Here is an 18,286-nt window from a genome sequence, read left to right on the forward strand (position 1 = left end):
GTGAGGAGCGTTTGAACACCAAAATTTCATACCCCTCCAAAAATTAATAACACAAACACAAACCAAAAAAACAACAAAAGAACACCCCACACTTTTTCCTCCCACACAGATTTTGAAGGATGGACAGACTTGGATTCAGAGGGTTAGCTCACATTTTACCATAGCTAGGGAGAGTATCTGGAGTGATCAGACAGATATTGCTCTGTTTAGAGAGCCAGCTAGCTACCTGTCACCTCAAAATTAGACATACAACTAGATATACAATCAGATATGATTTACAGGTGGGTTTTTAAAACCTTACATGCTAAGAGTCTAAGAGTGGCACTTTTTAAAAAACTGGCACTCAGGGACTATCCTGGCAGTCCAGTGGTTAAGACTCCATGCTTCCAATGCAGGGGGCATAGGTTCAATCCCCGGTTGGGGAACTAAGATCCCACATGCCGTGCAGCACAGCCAAAAATTTTTAAAAAAAAAAATAAAAACTGGCACTCAGAGAATGACCCCACCCGAAGAACTTGGTTGGCAAAAACAGCTGAAGGTATTTAAAAGTAAAACAGACTTAGCAGAATGCAGTATTCCCCTCCTTTTCCAGGGTATGTTTACTCTTGGGGCAAAGACTAAGGGGGACCACAGACAGGCATAAAACTTGTTTTTTATCGAAGTCATCAATTCTGACACGTTAGAAGAAGGAATGCAAAGACATTAGTGGGGGCGGGGTATCAAGCAGAGGAAACAGAAAAGAGAGTAAGTTTTTTTTCTTACTACAAACTTTTGTGCCTCTAGTTCTTTAGGTTCAAACTCAATGAATGAAATCAGAGAGAGAAAAATAAAATGAAATGGTACAAGATCCTAGTGGTCTCAACCACGTACCTTAGGGAAGTATAAACCCTCCATCACAAACTTCTCAAAGATCCAATTTACAGTGAACAGGGCAAAACACCAGCCACAAATGCTGATATAGCACCCAAAATTTTATCTTGCTTCCCCCGATTTTTAAAGTTTTTCCTCTGAAGTGGTCAATTTATATTCCTAACATTTCTTGTCCAACTTTTTTCTCAACCATGGCCAGGTAAAAAGTATGTGTTTGAGGTTTAGGGTATAGAGGGAGGGTAGAAGTTGAGCAAAGAAAAACCTGATTCCTATTTCTCTAGTTAAAATTAGAATCCATTTTCAACAGCCCTGGGCAGGAGAGAAAAATTCCATTCTGCCTCTTTGCTCTTCCAAATTCCTATAGCCAAGTGGTTCAACAGCATTTGAATGGCACACATAATGACATCATTGATTGGAATCATAATAGAAGGGAGTGAGAAGAGCGGGTGTGGGGGGGAAGTGGGAAGGGAGGGAGGTAAAGATGTATTTGTGTTACAGACAAAAGACAAGTTCTGTTCCTCAACAGGGACAAATGAAGAACCAGATGAAGGGATAAACTGAGGTCAGAGAGTTTTCCCTATTGTTTCCTCTTTAAACAGCTCCTTCACCACTCCCTCAAGGTTTGTTCCAATGGATGGGTATAGAAACAGCAGCGTATGTGTTTTTATCTTAGAGGAGGAGGTAGAAGAAAAAAAAGCCAAATATTTATTTTCAAATTATTATGAATTAAGAAGGGGATTTAAAGGACTGGTTAGACTTTAGTTGGGCCCTAAAATGCTCTCAGAAATGCTGAGGACTATGTGGGGTTGGGTCTTGGCTTCTCTGAAATTCATCTTCTCTAATAGCCACTCTCAACTGCCATCTCTATGTACTATATAACCTGTTCTTATCGTCTTTTCTTGTTGGTTAATGTAAGTTAAAATAATACAATTTTTCAAGTGGAAGAAGCATTTTTGGGGAAAATGACAATCTAGGATGAAGGAGGAGGGGAGGGAAATTTTCCCCCAAAGCCCTTTATCAATGAAATACGATGACTGAGAGGATCTACACTGAAGTTTTTTCTATCTGCAATCCTACTACCTGCATTTTTCTTGGTCTCATGGGGCACCATGAGAAAAGGAAATAGAGAATTAAGTGTTGCCCTTGGCCTAAGTACCGCTGCTTGAATATATGTGGTTGGAAAGAACCCAAACCTACTCAGCATGCTACTTTTCCTGGGATCTAAATCTCCTACCTCTTTAAAAAATATTCTACCAAACTCCTCACCATAGCTTATGGTTCCTCAGGTCCTTACAGTTCCACGTTGACAATGTCCTATGCACAGTCCCACAGTTCTTCCTTTGGAACAGGTTCGTATATACATGCCTAAACTAGTTAACAAATCCCAATTATAGACCCTCTGAGAAGGCTGGTGACCAAATTTTTTTTTGTGGCCATGCCACGCAGCTTGCAGGATCTTAGTTCCTCGATCAGAGACTGAACCCGGGCCCCTGGCAGTGGAAGCTCAGAGTCCTAATGCCTAGGCCAGTAGGGAATTCCCTCAACTTCTAAATCTATACTGTGGGGGCTTCACTGGAGGCGCAGTGGTTAAGAATCCGCCTGCCAGTGCAGGGGACACAGGTTCGAGCCCTGGTCCGGGAAGATCCCACATGCCATGGAGCAACTAGGCCCGTGCGCCACAACTACTGAGCCTGCGCTCTAGAGCACGCGAGCCACAACTACTGAGCCTGCGCGCTGCAACTACTGAAGCCCGCACGCCTAGAGCCCATGCTCCGCAACAACAGAAGCCACCGCAATGAGAAGCCCGCGCAATGCAACAGAGTAGCCCCCGCTCAAAGCCCGCACGCAGCAACAAAGACCCAACACAGCCAAAAACGAATTAAATAATTTTAAAAACAGAAAGTAAATCTATAGTGTGAACTTCCTTCTTTCCATATCCCACTGACTAACCTCTGTACCAAAACCCACTGCTGAAGGGAAGAAACATTCTTCATTTATTTCAGATGGTGGAAGGGAATCTCGATAGAAACAAATAGGCCTTCCAGAAGAGAGTGAATGGAGACAAGCCATAATGAAATTTGTGTGCTAGAACAGGGGTCCCCAATCCCTGGACCACGGACCAGTACCGGTCCACGGCCTGTCAGGAACTGGGCCGCACAGCAGGAGGTGAGCGGCGGGCTAGCGAGCAAAGCTTTATCTGCTGCTCCCCATCGCTCCCATCACCCCCTGAACCACCCCCACCCACACCCCCCTCGGCCGTGGAAAAATTGTCTTCCACGAAACCGGTCCCTGGTGCCAAAAAGGTTGGGGACCCGCTATGACAGAAGACACTTGTGCCCTCCTGTGCTTGGAACTGACTCTTTGTCCCAGCTTCCTCTTTGATATCTCAACACATTTCAGCGACAAGCTCCTCAAAAACAATAGGTCCAATGTCTCTCTCACTCTGAAGTGGTCCATCCCCAACAAATGGTGAGCAAAAATATACAATTATATGAAAGGTTCATGAAACTAATCACTGCAGCCACCCAATACTCTTTTAGTTACCAGCCTCAGCAATAAGAAGATAGTCAGTGGAGGAATATTTAATTCGTTTTCAACCTTTTTATCAATATATTCTAACACTGTGTATCACAGAACATTCATCAGGGAAGAAAACTGCAAAAAGCACGAACATGGAAAAAGTAGCCTTTAGGGTTTACAGGCCCCTTAAGATAACTCATTAGGACAGTTACCTATATGAAGAACTACAAGTAGGGAAAACTCAGTAATATCCTAGTAGAGAAGTAAGGAAGATGTACTAATGTCAACATTTACTACTACTAATCAAGAATCAAGAAGCAGTAACACATGCCCCTCACATTCTCGGGAAGGGAGAAAAGTATAAACCACACTCCAGTTTTCTGCTTAGTGCCTGGGCCTGGTGTTTTTGTTTGTGTTTCTTTGTAGTACTTACCTAGCTGGATTTCCTGTAACTTCCTCAAGTATCAAGTTTCACTTTCCCAAATGTGTCAATGTTTGAAAATAAACAAATGAAAAAAACAATCCATGCAAATTAGCTACATCAGTTAACAATACATCTCTAAGCCCAGACCTAGTTTCTACCAAAACTAATGTCCTATGACCATCATATATTAACTGAGCTGGCTTCCCATCTATTTCCCTTACCCATTCCTTTTAGAGATGAATTTCTTATGTGCCAGGCCAAGTCCTCCACCAAGAGGACTGACCCAAACACTACTTCTCTTGGGAGGCAGGGAAAACTGACAGAGAAAAAAAAAACAACCAGTTAAGCACAAGACTGAAAACTTAGCTGGTGATCAATCAGAACCAACCAGGCAGAGGTTATTTATCTGGGTTTTGTTTTGTTTGAGGGGCTGGGAGGTTTCTCAGCCCACTGTCACTATGAAGCTTATAGGAGAAAAGGCATGCCATTCTATCCTCAAATAGTCGAAAGAGTTGGAGGGGACAATTTACAGCCTCTTGTGTAAAAAATGTCCATAAATGCCAGTGCCATTCTTTGCCCTGTCACTTCCCATTATCCTAAACCAACTGGATTCTATTTACTGAGACTTGAGCTGGAAACATGAACAGACAGGTCTTTTTCTTGGGCAGGGGGAGAGAGGGAAGATGGTTGGGGGGGGCACATTTCTTGAAGTTTCTGTGTACTGCCTAATGTGTACAGTATACTAGTGGAGCTGAAAAGTGAAATATATAAGCAGTCATGCAAAAGTTAGCCAAGGAAGAATAGCAGAAATTCGATACCCTCAAATTTATAATATGCTGAAGCCATATATCTAAAATATGAAGAGGAAATGGTCAGATTGTGACAGTTAAAAAAAAAAATCTGGGGGCTTCCCTGGTGGCGCAGTGGTTGAGAATCTGCCTGCTAATGCAGGGGACACGGGTTCGAGCTCTGGTCTGGGAAGATACCACATGCCGCGGAGCAACTAGCCCCGTGAGCCACAACTACTGAGCCTGCGCGTCTGGAGCCTGTGCTCCGCAACAAGAGAGGCCACGATAATGAGAGGCCTGTGCACAGAGATGAAGAGTGGCCCCCTCTCGCCGCAACTAGAGAATGCCCTCGCACAGAAACGAAGGCCCAACACAGCCAAAAATAAATAAATAAATAAATAAAAATTAAAAAAAAAAAATCTGTCACAAACACTACGGCTCACTCCTCTCACACCATTCTCTCTCTTTATCATATCCACTGGTATGCAGCGGATTCTACTGAGGAGAAACCATGATGCAATGAGGGCCTTAAGCTGGATCAAGCAAACACAAACTCCATGCAATGAGGTGACAGAGAGTGGGTCTCTCTCATTGCCCCTTTTAGGATACTAGGATGAAGAAGAGGTTTCTTCACATCACCTGTTAACCTCCACTATTTGCACCATATCTAACCGAATAAAATCTGTGCCTGGACAACTGTAAGACTTAAAGACAGATGACCAAATTACATAGGAGGAGGCTATACTGGAACCCAGGACCCCAGGATGAGGTGGACATAATTGTGCTGCTCTGGCTGTTCCATAAATACAAATTTAATCATATCACTAACCTCTGGCCAAGCCAATACTAGGTTGCAAATCATCTCTGGTGATAGAGAACTGTTAAACACAGGACTCCGAACAAAGCAACTCTTACTGAGAACGCAGCCAGTTGCAATTTCATGATTTGGGTCTAGAACACTAAGTTCTAGAAAAAAAGTTACTTGAAAAAAAGAACAGTTCCTCTGCTTATCTCTTATTCCCTTTCCTCCAATTTCTCTCCTCCTACAAATTCACTCTGAAACTGCTTATATTCTACAAGTACTAAAAAACTCTGGGCTATGGAAACAGTGATCCAAACAGGTGGTCTGATAAGATTTCTATTCTACTTCCAAGTATGAAAGCTGTGTGGGAGATATAAGCTGGACTTGAGTTGTCCAATACACATGTGGCTACTTAAATTTAAAATAATTAAAAATTCAGTTCCTAGTCACACTAGCTATTGTGTGACTATACTGATCATTAGCCGCATGTGACTACTGATCACATTTCAGGTGATCAATAACCACATGTGGCTAATGACTAGTGTATAGGTATACCTTGTTTCATTGTGCTTCGACTTGTACTTCACAGATATTGTACTTTTCACAAACTGAAGGTCTGCAGCAACCCTATGTTGAGCAAGTCTACTGGAGCCATTTTTCCAACAGCATTTGCTCACTTCATGTCTGTGTCACATTTTCGTAATTCTTGCAACATTTCAAACTTTTTCATCGTTATTATATGTGTTATGACGATCTGTGATCAGTGATCTTTGATGTTACTACTGTAATTGTTTGGGGGCACCACAAACCATGCCCATAAAAGACAGAGAACTTAATCAATAAATATGTGTGCTCTGACTGCTCCACCAACCGGCCGTTCCCATCTCTCTCCCTCTTCTCAGGCCCCCCTATTTCCTGAGACACAACAATACGGAAATGAGGCCAATTAATAACCCTACAATGGTGTTTAACTGTTCAAGTGAAAGGAAGAGTTGTACATCTCTCACTTTAAATCAAAAGCTAGAAAGGCATGTCAAAAGTTGAGAGAGGCCAAAAGCTAGGCCTCTTGTACCAAACAGTTAGCCAAGATGTGAATGCAAAGAAAAAGTCCTTGAAGGAAATTAAAAGTGCTACTGCAAGGAACTTCAGAAAGAGAAGAGAAACAGCCTTATTGCTAATGTGAAAAAAAGTTTAAGTGGTCTGGATAGAAGATCAAACCAGCCATAACATTCCCTTAAATCAAAGCCTAATCCAGAGGAAAGTGCTAACTCTCTTCAATTCTATGAAGGCTGCTGACAGAGGTGAGAAAGCTGCAAAAGTCTGAAGCTAGCAGAGCTTGGTTCCTGAGGTTTAAGGAAAGAAGCCACTTCCATAACATAGAGGTGTAAGGTGAAGCAGCAAGTGCTGATGTAGAAGCTGCAGCAAGTTGTCCAGATCTAGTTAAGATAATTAATGAAGGTGGCTACACCAAACAACAGATTTTCAATATAGATGAAACAGCCTTACATTGGAAGAAGGTGCCATCTAGGACTTTCACAGCTAGAGAGGAGAGGTTAATGCCTGGCTTCAAAGCTTCAAAGGACAGGCTGACTCCCTTGTTAGGGGCTAATGCAGCTGGTGACTTTAAGTTGGAGCTAATGCTCATTTACCATTCCGAAAATCCTAGGGCTCTGCCTGTGTTCTATAAATGGAACAACAAAGCCTGGATGACAGCGCGTCTGCTTACAACATGGTTTACTGAATATTTTAAGCCTACTGTTGAGACATATTGCTCAGAAAAAAAGATTCCTTTCAAAGTATTACTACTCACTGACAATGCACCTGGTCACCACCCAAGAGCTCTGACGGAGATGTACAGTGAGATTAATGTTGTTTCCACTCCTTCTAACACAACATCCCTTCTGCAGCCTACGGATCTAGGAGTAATTTCAACCTTCAAATCTTATTATTTAAGAAATACTTTTCATAAGGCCACACGTAGTGATTCCTTTGATGGATCTGGGCAAAGCAAATTGAAAACCTTCTGGAAAGGATTCACCATTCTGGATGCCATTAAGAACATCTGTGATTCATGGAGAGAGGTAAAAAAAAAAAATCAACATTAACAGGAGTTTGGAAAGAGTTGATTCCAACCCTCATGGATGACTTTGAGGGGTTCAAGACTTCAGTAGAGGAAGTAACTGCAGATGTGGTGCAAACAGCTAAAGAACTAGAATTAGAAGTGGAGCCTGAAGATGGGACTGAATTGCTACGATTCATGGTAAAACTTGAACGGATGAGGAGTTGCTTACAGATGAGCAAAGACAGTGATTTCCTGAGATGGAATATACTCCTGGAGAAGATGCTGTGAATATTGCTGAAATGACAACAAAGAATTTAGAATGTTACATAAACTTAATTGATAAAGCAGCAGCCAGGTTTGAAAGGATTGACTCCAATTCTGAAAGAATTTACTGTAGGTAAGATGATATCAAACAGCATTGCATGTTACAGAGAAATAATTTGTGAAAGGAAGAGTCAGTCAATCAACATGGCAAACTTCATTGTTTTTTGGGTTTTTTTTGCGGTACACGGGCCTCTCACTGTTGTGGCCTCTCCCATTGCGGAGCACAGGCTCCAGACGCACAGGCTCAGCGGCCATGGCTCACGGGCCTAGCCGCTCTGTGGCACGTGGGATCTTCCTGGACCAGGGCACGAACCCGTGTCCCCTGCATCGGCAGGCGGACTCTCAGCCACTGCACCACCAGGGAAGCCCCATTGTTGTTTTATTTTAAGAAGTTGCCTAGGAAACACATTTGTCTAGAACTCCGCACAGCATATGATTTATATTTACTACATATATATTAAACTACATACAATATTTCCTTCATTTTGTACAACTCCTGGACAAAGATGATTTATTTTATATAGTTCTAAATTAATTTTATAATGTAATTTATATATCTGTCCCATCCTTAATTCTACTTCAAGTGATTTTGTAATGCAAAGTAATTTGGAGAATCTATTAATTATGTGAAAGTAACATTCAGGAACAAGGAATAGATATAATATTTCTATACACTGCATTTTGTACTAAATTTAGGAAGGAGCTGAAACATCTTTTTTCGTATATAAAGCTGAATTTTTAAAAATAAATAATAAGCATAAATTATCTTACAACACAATTATTTCAGCTGCATCTTAGTCACTCCTTGGCAGTCTGAGGTTCAGAATGCCACTTGGTTGCATTGGTTGTTTGAGGACATTAAAAGCAAGAATTTTTTAAATAAAAAATGCATTTTTGGCAAAAAAAAAGGAAGAAAAGAAAAGAAGCTGTCACAGCCACCCCAACCTTCAGCAACCACCATCCTGATCAGTCAGCAGCCGTCAACATAGAGGCAAGACCCTCCACTGGCAAAATGATCACAACTTGCTGAAGGCTCAGATGATGGTTAGCACTTTTATTTTAGCAATAAAGTAGTTTTCAATTTAGGTATGTACACTGCTTATTTGTGACTCACTTTACTGCAATATTCACTGTATTGTGGTGGTCTGCAACTGAATCCACAATATTTCTGAGATATGCCTATATTAGATAACAGATTATTTAAAAGAACAATATTTTGTAGAATATTTCTATCATCACAGAAGGTTCTACTGAACAGTGGTGGTCTAGATAGCAAAATAGCAGGGACATTTTAATGGTTTGTGAGGCAACTTAGAACAAACCATTGAAATTAGGATAATTCTGAAAATCAGGATTTATGATCAATGTAAATGGAACCTATACTCAAAAAGGACATCTCAGAAAGTCACAAGCCTCCAAGCAAAGTGGTCCTTGGAAGAAATCGTGTATACTCTAGTACAGTGCTACTCAAAATGTGGTCTGCCTCCTAGTGCCTGATCCCTAAACCGTTTATCAGTCTAGAAATAAGTCCAGAAATTGAGAGTTTAGAAACTTCCAAGTAATTTAACATTTCTTTGACATTTTTATTTTATTTCGCAAAAGTACCTCTCAACAATGAATTGGAAATTTTTAAAAACTAGTCTTTCGTCACAGAATTCGCAAAGCACTACTCTAGAACATATGTGTGACAATGAATGTTATTAGAGAACAGAGCTCATAGTTAGAGTTCTGCCAATTACCATTATCTCATTTTAACCCTTTAGAATTTAAAATGGGAACTGTAATCCTATCAATGATCAACTGAAACACAGAAGTTAATTGACTCAAAGTGATAAAACCAGAACTGAAAACCAAGGAAGGAAACTAAAATTTATTGAAGGTCTGGACGTCCCTGGTGGCACAGTGGTTAAGAATCCTCCTGCCAATGCAGGGGACACAGGTTTGATCCCTGGTCCGGGAAGATCCCACATGCTGCGGAGCAACTAAGCCCATGCGCCACAACTACTGAGCCTGAACTCTAGAGCCTGAGAGCCACAACTACTGAGCCCTGGTGCCACAACTGCTGAAGCCCGTGTACCTAGAGCCCGAGCTCCGCAACAAGAGAAGGCACCACAATGAGAAGCCCACGCACCGCAACAAAAAGTAGTCCCTGCTCGCTACAACTAGAGAAAGCCTGCGCGCAGCAACAAAGACCCAACGCAGCCAAAAAAAAAAGAAGTAAATAAATAAAAATTTTAAAGCATTAAAAAATACATTAAAAATACATAAAAACAAAAATAAAATTTATAGAGGGTCAAAGTGTCACTACGTTAGGGAACTACAAATATACATTTATTCTACACAAACATGATGTTAGGTGTTACTCCCAGTTTTATAGATGAGGATCAAAGAAGTTTAGTAATTTGCTCAAAATCAATAAATGTATCCCTTCATGATTTACTCAGCCTCCTGTGGAGGCTGAAAACAGGTCAAATATAGAGAAAGATTCCAGGGAAGGGAAGGGAAAAGATTGATATCCTTGTATAACTCAGGTGGGCAGCACAGAGTGACAGACAAATTCCTCTTAGGAATGTGTCCCTATGAGCTAAGTAGTAGGAGATATCGTGTTCAATTTTGTTAATTTTGATAGAACACACAGTGTATGGCTGTTGGCATAACTGATGCCATCTTGTGTCCATTCAGTTCTTCCTGTCCTTCCACTGACTCTACCTAGGGCTGTACTGTGTAGTACAACTCTTCTCTGTCATCAAGGGCTCTGTAGTTAATAGATATTGTTTAATGATCATTAGGTCTGGGTGGTCTCTATACTCTGTTAGTCTCAAAACAACAATGACAACCTTCACTGATATATTCATGGTGCCCACAAGACTAGTTACCCATTCATAAATCTTGACTTGGGAATGCACTTCCTGTTTCCAAGCATGTACCCCCAAACCCTGGGTTAACTATAAGTATAAAATTGGCCCAATGGCCCCTCAGCAGTGTGGAGTGCAGCTGTGAATGCTTCCAGATTGTCGTCTACCTCATCCTACCCTGTAAGTAAGTTACCCTGTAATAAACTACTCCATTGATTATATATATGGAGCTGCCTGCCTCATTTTTCAGTATCAAGATACCTTCTCAGTTCAGTGGGTACCTTTTGTTCCCTCCGTCCTCCAACACACAAACTCATACAATTCCCTAAAGGAGTGAAGTTATTGATGAGATTCTCAGATACCTAGGCCTCATATACAAAACAAGGAGATAGATGATAAGAAGGGCCACGGATCCAAGGCACCTTTTCCCCTGACCATCTTGCAAAACACAAATGACTTCTGGTTTATAATAATTCTTCCCTATTAAGCTGCTTGTGGTTTAAGAATCATATATTCTGCCTACCTCTCAACTCCTTTACTTTATTCCACATAAACCACCAAATACTCCTACTGAATACCGATGGTCTCAGCATCAAGTTGGGCAAAAAGACATGATGTTATATTTCTGGTAAACACAAAAAATGTAACCCAAAGGGAAGGAAGATGAAGCACAGTTGTGTACAAGGTTATGAGTCTCACAGGGACACAACTAATGTTTATTTTTATATACTCAATTTTTCTTTTCTGAGCAAAAATACAACTACCGTCAGGTAAGTTTTTTCTAATGGATTTCTAGAGAGCTAAATGCTTCCATATTTAGTGGGAAATAATTTTTTTTTTCCTAATGATGGTTTTTCTGGTTTGAAATAGTCTTCCTTTAATCCTGCCACCACTTGAACAACCAAGAAACATGCTCTCATTCTCACAGAACAAAGATTAAGAGACTACCGGCTCTAGGCAAACAGGAAAGTCCTTAGCATTTTCTCCAATGTGCATAGCAAAACTCCAAACATAACAATCCCTGTAGAATTGATCACTCCCCACTGCATGGTATCAACAAAGTCATCTTGCTTACACTAAACAGTATCAGTTAGCAGAGGGGCAGAAAGAATGAAACAATTTTCTCAGTTTTGTTCCAAAGAACCTCCAAATTTTACTTTTAGGTACCTTTGACCTAAAGACAAGACTGTCTTCCCCTGATTATTTAATTTCCATTATGCCTATATCAGAAGCTAAAGCAGATGTAACGTCACTGAACTCAACAAAGAGAAATATAAACCTTGTTCTAATAGCCAGCATGGCAGCTATGCAAACAATCGTAGAAAAAAACAATTAATTTTGTTAAACAATAGCCATAATGTAATCAATAGTCAGTGAGAGGAGGTGATAGTCAAAGGACTGCATTAAATGAAGTGCTGAGTAGCCAGTTCTATTCTTAGGACAGTCATTTCCAAACTATGTAGCCCCAAGCTGCTCTAATGTTGCAAAAATAGTACCTTACCTTTCTGGAGATTGAAGAGACATTCAAACCAAATCTTTGCGCTCTTTCCTTTAACTTATCCAGGTTAACCTACAAAAAACATAGGAAAAAAATATTAAAAAAAAAATCAGGGACTTCCCTGGTGGTGCAGTAGCTAAGAATCTGCCTGCCAATGCAGAGGACACAGGTTTGAGCCCTGGTCCGGGAAGATCCCACATGCGGAGCAACTAAGCCTGTGCCCCACAACTACTGAGCCTACGCCCTAAAGCCTGCGAGCCACAACTACTGAGCCCACGTGCCACAACTACTGAAGCCTGCGCGCCTAGAGCCCGTGCTCCACAAGAGAAGCCACCGCAATGAAAAGCCCAGGTGCCGCAACGAAGAGTAGACCCTGCTCACCGCAACTAGAGAAAGCCCGCAGGCAGCAATGAAGACCTAATGCAGCCAAAAATAAATAAATTTTAAAAAAGAAAAAAATCAAAACAGAAAACACAGAAGGCACAAACTATGGTCCAAAGCTAAGAGTTCAAATAAGCCTATACAACATCAAAGATACCCTATGTGCCAAATTAGGAAACTAAGCAGCACTCATCCATGCCACTAATTATTAAAAGTTCTCTCCTGGAATGCAGTGAAAGATTCAGCCCTGCCTCTTTCATTCATCAAAGGTGGCAAAAGCCTAGGGAGGGTTTAAGATCAAAGTAGGCCAAACACTGCTTGAAAAAGCAAACAAATGTCTAAATCATCACCTCCAAACAAGTCCATCATTCACAGTCCAAAATTGTTAATTCCTATACATAGCCTTTGCAAGTAGTTCTTAACCCTATGCCCTAGCAAAGAGAAACTATCACTGCCGCTCTCCGTTCTTCAGAACACAAATCTACTACCAGTACCCAATTCAATTTTCTTCCTTCCTTTTTCTTGGAAGACTTGATATAGAAGACTTATCATAAGGATATTTGGGACATTATCATTACTACTACTACTGCTACTAACTTCTACTACTACTACTACTACTAAAACATTTCACCTTCACTTATATTATTAAACTGTAATTCCAAGAGCAGGATTTCATAAAGCTAAACATATTTCACAGCATTTGCTTGCATTTTCTAAACATGCTGACAAGTCATAATGGTCCAGAAGGCGTACTATCCTAGTCTTTATTCTCTGGTATTTGACAGGTAGTGTTGAAAATTATCAGTACCTACAAAATAGAACTCATAAGTTGCTTCCACAGATTCTCTTGTGGTAATTAAGAGTCTGACATTATCCAAAGCCACTGCATGAGGCCCTAAAACTCCAGTACCATAAAACAAAGAGTTATATGGATTGTCCTCTAGCTAACAAAATCTACCCTTTTCAAGAGGAGTGGTAGGAAGGAAGATGTTTATAATGACTTTGAAGATGCAGCAATTTTCCTGACCTCTCAGTGCCTCAAACAATTCTTTCTCTTTAGGACATAAGACACTGTACTGAAAACAGTCACCAAACTCATATTATCTCAGGTTCCTCTGATCTGGGGAGAAGGAAATCTGTAACTTAACTAACTATACAGAGTTAAGATTTGGCTCTCAAGGTTAAGGAAAAAAAAAAAAGATTTCTTACCATAGGCTTGGCATCAGATGACAGGCCTAAGGAAATAAATTTAAAAGTTTTATTTAATATTCTTAAAACTCATAAAGGAAGCTGATGTCTTTGAATCAAGTTAGATAGCATAGAAATCATATATAGGACAAATGTCCTTTATCTTATGAAGTTAAAGAAAAGGCACAGATTACATCTAGAGACCATGTCTGCACCCATTGCTGTTGGGAACATAAAATAGTACAGCCACTTTGGAAAACAGTTTGGTAGTTCCTCAAAGTTAAACATGGAGTTTACTATATGACCTAGCAATTCTACTCCTAGGTATATACCCAGGAGAAATGAAAACATATATCCACACGAAAACTTGTATATGAATGTTCACAGCAACATTAGCCATAGTAGCCACAAAATGAAAACCCAAATGTGCATCAACTGAGGGGTAGATAAAATGTGATATATCAATACAACCTAAGATTATCTAACAATAAAAAGAAATGAAGTAATGATACATCCTAAAACAGGGATAAACCTGGAATACATTATGTTAAGTGAAAGAAGCCAGTCACAAAAGACCATGAATTGTATGATACCATTTATATGAAGGCAAACTTACATATATAGAAAAAACTTAGTGGTTGATTAGTGGGGTGGGGCAGAGGGAGCGGATGAGAAAAACTGCTAATGGGTATGGGGTTTATTTTGGGGATGATGAGTATGTCCTAATATTAGACTATGATGATAGCTGTACAACCCTGTGAATATATAAAAAACACTGAATTATATACTTTAAATGGATGAGTTGTATGATATATGAATTATATCTCAATAAAGCTGTTAAAAAAAAGAGAAAAACATCTTATCTGGACAAAAGACCAGAGTTACTATTATAATGAGTTAAAATTATGGCTTCTTAAAGCGAATGTTCTGTCCTGAAATTATCACTAAGAAGCAAATAGCATATTAGCCTGTAGGCCCAACCCCAATCTAGTCAATAATTATTTACTTAAAACTTCTCAGAATTTTATTTTAAGCAATCTCAATATTGTAATTGGTTCCCTAACTTTCCACTATAAACTTTCAGGTATGGACTCAACTTTTACCATAACCTATGTACTAGGAACTGTTCCATATTTTTATGTCCTCACTCATAAAACAGTATTTCCTTTTACATGTTGCCAAATTCTACTCTTTTAAGAGCTACTCTGTAGTTCTAGGATTATATGAGTAACACTGAATGTAACCTACACATTATTTTATTGGTCAGTTTTCCTCTTCAGGCTAAGTATTAATTTTAACTTTTGCCTTTCTTCAAATAGCACCATTTAATAATATCTTTAAAAACTTCTGGGACTTCCCTAGTGGTCTAGTGGCTAGAACTCCACACTCCAAATGCAGGGGGCCCGGGTTCAATCCCTGGTCAGGGAACTAGATCCCACATGCCTCGACTAAAGATCCTGCATGCCACAACTAAAAAGATCCTGCACATGGCAACGAAGATCCTGTGTGCTGCAACTGAGACTTGGTGCAGCCAAATAAATAAATAAATATTAAAAATTTTTGTTGTACCATCACCAATCCTATTATCTCTCTCTTGATATAACTAAATGTCAGAGAATATTCTGTTTCTAAAGCATGTAGTGACAGTGACCAGAATTTTGCTGGTCTTTTATTTTTACTTATTTATTTTTTTGACTGCATCGGGTCTGATTTGTGGCAGGTGGGATCTTTCGTTGTGGTACGTAGGCTTCTCTAGTTGTGGCACACAGGCTCCAGAGCACACAAGTTCAGTAGTTAAGGGGCAAGCGGGCTCTCTAGTTGTGGTGTATGGGCTTAGCTGCCCCGCAGCATGTGGGATCTTAGTTCCCCGACCAGGGATCAAACCCGCGTCCCCTGCATTGGAAGGTGGAGTCTTAACCACTGAACCACCAGGGAAGTCCCTTGCTGGTCTTTTAAAAGGCACAGCAAAACTCTACAAGATCTTTGGAGGACATTTTCTTAACAGACTTGACACTACTAACAGGTCACTAGGAAGACTGCATTGGATCAGAAGACTACATTTAAAGTCTCTGAGGGACTTCCCTGGTGGCACTGTGGATAAGAGTCCGCCTGCCAATGCAGAGGACACAGGTTTGATCCCTGGTCTGGGAAGATCCCACATGCCGCAGAGCAACTAAGCCCACGCACCACAACTACTGAGCCTGCGCTCTAGAGCCCGTAAGCCACAACTACTGAGCCCGCGTGCCACAACTACTGAAGCCCAGGCACCTAGAGCCCATGCTCCACAACAAAGACAAGCCACTGCAATGAGAAGCCCGCACACTGCAGTAGCCCCCGCTCACCACAACTAGAGAAAGCCCGTGAGCAGTAACGGACCCAAATGCAGCCAAAAATAAATAAATAAAGTAAAAATAATAATAAAAATAAAATAAAAAGAGTAACTTTTCCCCCTAATTTATTACAAATACATATTCAATGTAGAAATTTTAATAACACAGACAAGCAAAAAGAAGTCACTCAAAATTCCACCAGAGACAATGAATGTTATCAATTTAGTATATATCCCTCTAACCTTTTTTCCTAACGATACTTGCACTTTTATTGGGAAATAGGAACATACTACAAATATCTTATAACTTGCTTTTTCCATTTATCTGTCTGACAAATATTCTTCAGTATAATTTTAAACATCTTCATGGTCTTCTAACTGTACTATGGTACACATTTACTCAACCAATTCTCTATTGTATATCACATTGTTTCCAGTTATTGATCACTATAAATAACGCTGTGATAATCCTTGTGGCTAAGTCTTTTATCCAAGATTATTCCCTTGTAAATTCCTAGAAGGTAAAAGAGAAAAAAAAAATAAAAAGGACTCTTTTCTTCCTTTTGCCACTCACACTAGGCAATATAACACTGGACAGTACACAATAATTACACGCTAACTTGAGACATCAGAATAAAGAAGGTATTAGAAACTTCTCTGAAGAGATCCAAGAAAAGGAAAACAAATGTTGGCACTTCCTCCTATTCTCTCATAACTTTAGCACCTTCTCTAAATTGCCCAGGAAGGCTTAAGTATGGTTTTACCTAGAGCAAAGAGGTGGATATAATAACCTCTTACAGGCTTCTAGAGCTAACAAGTTTACCTTAATTTGGAGAAATGGAATCTGTTGTGCCAAAAAAGTAAAAACATAAAGATAACTTTCTCAGAAGTCTCTGTACTCTTACCTTTTGATGGAACTGAAGAAATCCCAAATCTGTAGAAAGAAAAACAAGCTAAATTTTAGGAAGCTGTTCACACTCCTGGTTGTCTGTCTCCGTGTCAAGTATACATATGGCACTTCTTGCTTGTGATCTCAAGCCTTGCAATCATTAGCTAATTCTAACAACCCCATGAAAGAGGTTCAGTTGACTCTTTTTCTCACCAAGAGTCCAGAGAATAAGTTAAAAGGTAGCCTTATCAGAACTGGGAGTAGCAGTCAGTTCCTGACTTTTACCTATTACAAAAACCCTGCTTGGTAATAAAACCCAATCTATAGCTACTACAACCAATCAGCAGATACGTTCTGAATAGAGCCAAGAGAGTATTTCTTTCCAGCAAGGCCTCTATTCTACTTAAAATCAACAACTATATTTAAAACCTAGGAACACATTCCCTCACCTTCATATTACCACGATCTCAGGTCTAAAAGGCTGGGAACACTCACCTAGCTGCCCTGGCAGCTTTCTTACTCTCCAAGCTCACAGGTACATTGAATCGTTCAGCTCTCTTCTGCATCCTCTAAGTGATAACAGACAAAAGAAGGGAAAGAGAAAAATTCAATTTCTGGTTTCCTTCTTTTAAGAGAAAAGTCATTTAGAGGTGTGTATCTCTAGAACATCGGGATTAATTTCTTAAGGTCCAAACTGAGTTATACTGACAATCACAGAGGATATCAGGTTGTATCCATCCCAGGGCTTAACTCAACAGTCCTTTCCAGAAAGCAAACACAAAAAGACTATTATTACATTCATGTCCTCAAAAACAAAAGGGAAGGAATAAAATAAAACCCGCATTCTGTATCAAGCCAAGAAGACAAAAGCTGCGTTTGACTGACCTTTGAAAATGGATCAAAGGAACAGCTTGGTTCCAACACCAGTTGTACTCTTTCAGTTAGAAATGAGGCAGCGTTGTCCTATGCCATTTCTACTTTAATAGTACAAAAAAACCCCACAGATCTTCACTGAAACCTACTTTCAGAGATCTTGAGATAGGATCCAGAGAAATTTCAATCTTACCAGCTAGCTAGTAGTAACTTAAGAGTGACATCTTCCCTTGTAACTTTTCATCTCTTCCAAGGTACAATCCTCTCAAACTCTAATCTTAGTTTGTAAACATCTTAAAAAGAGTTACCACTAAGACCAGAATACTATACAAAAAGACTACGGCCTCAAAGGTGACTATGCCAGCCCAAATATATTCCCAAGTGTGGCCGGTAGAAAAATGTATCAATACCAAAATCTGTCAATACTCATTTTCTGCCTATGAGTAAATATTTTAAAGTGATGATACAGACAAAATAAAGGGT

The 18,286-nt window shown here is 39.9% G+C and overlaps 1 protein-coding gene across 2 annotated transcripts in view; it reads right to left on the bottom strand.

Moving 5' to 3' along the window:
* SARNP (SAP domain containing ribonucleoprotein) overlaps positions 1-18,286 on the bottom strand; it is a 52,256-nt gene that overhangs the window by 13,972 nt on the left and 19,998 nt on the right. For both annotated transcript variants that reach the window (XM_060024929.1, XM_060024928.1), the window contains exons 6-9: positions 17,426-17,499; positions 16,947-16,975; positions 13,734-13,759; positions 12,147-12,215 (exon numbers count right to left, since the gene is read on the bottom strand). In XM_060024929.1, the coding sequence (XP_059880912.1) occupies positions 12,147-12,215; positions 13,734-13,759; positions 16,947-16,975; positions 17,426-17,499 (198 nt within the window). The remainder of the gene's footprint in view (positions 1-12,146; positions 12,216-13,733; positions 13,760-16,946; positions 16,976-17,425; positions 17,500-18,286) is intronic.

This window comes from Delphinus delphis, chromosome 11 (assembly GCF_949987515.2).
Source record: "Delphinus delphis chromosome 11, mDelDel1.2, whole genome shotgun sequence".
Lineage (NCBI taxonomy): Eukaryota > Metazoa > Chordata > Mammalia > Artiodactyla > Delphinidae > Delphinus > Delphinus delphis.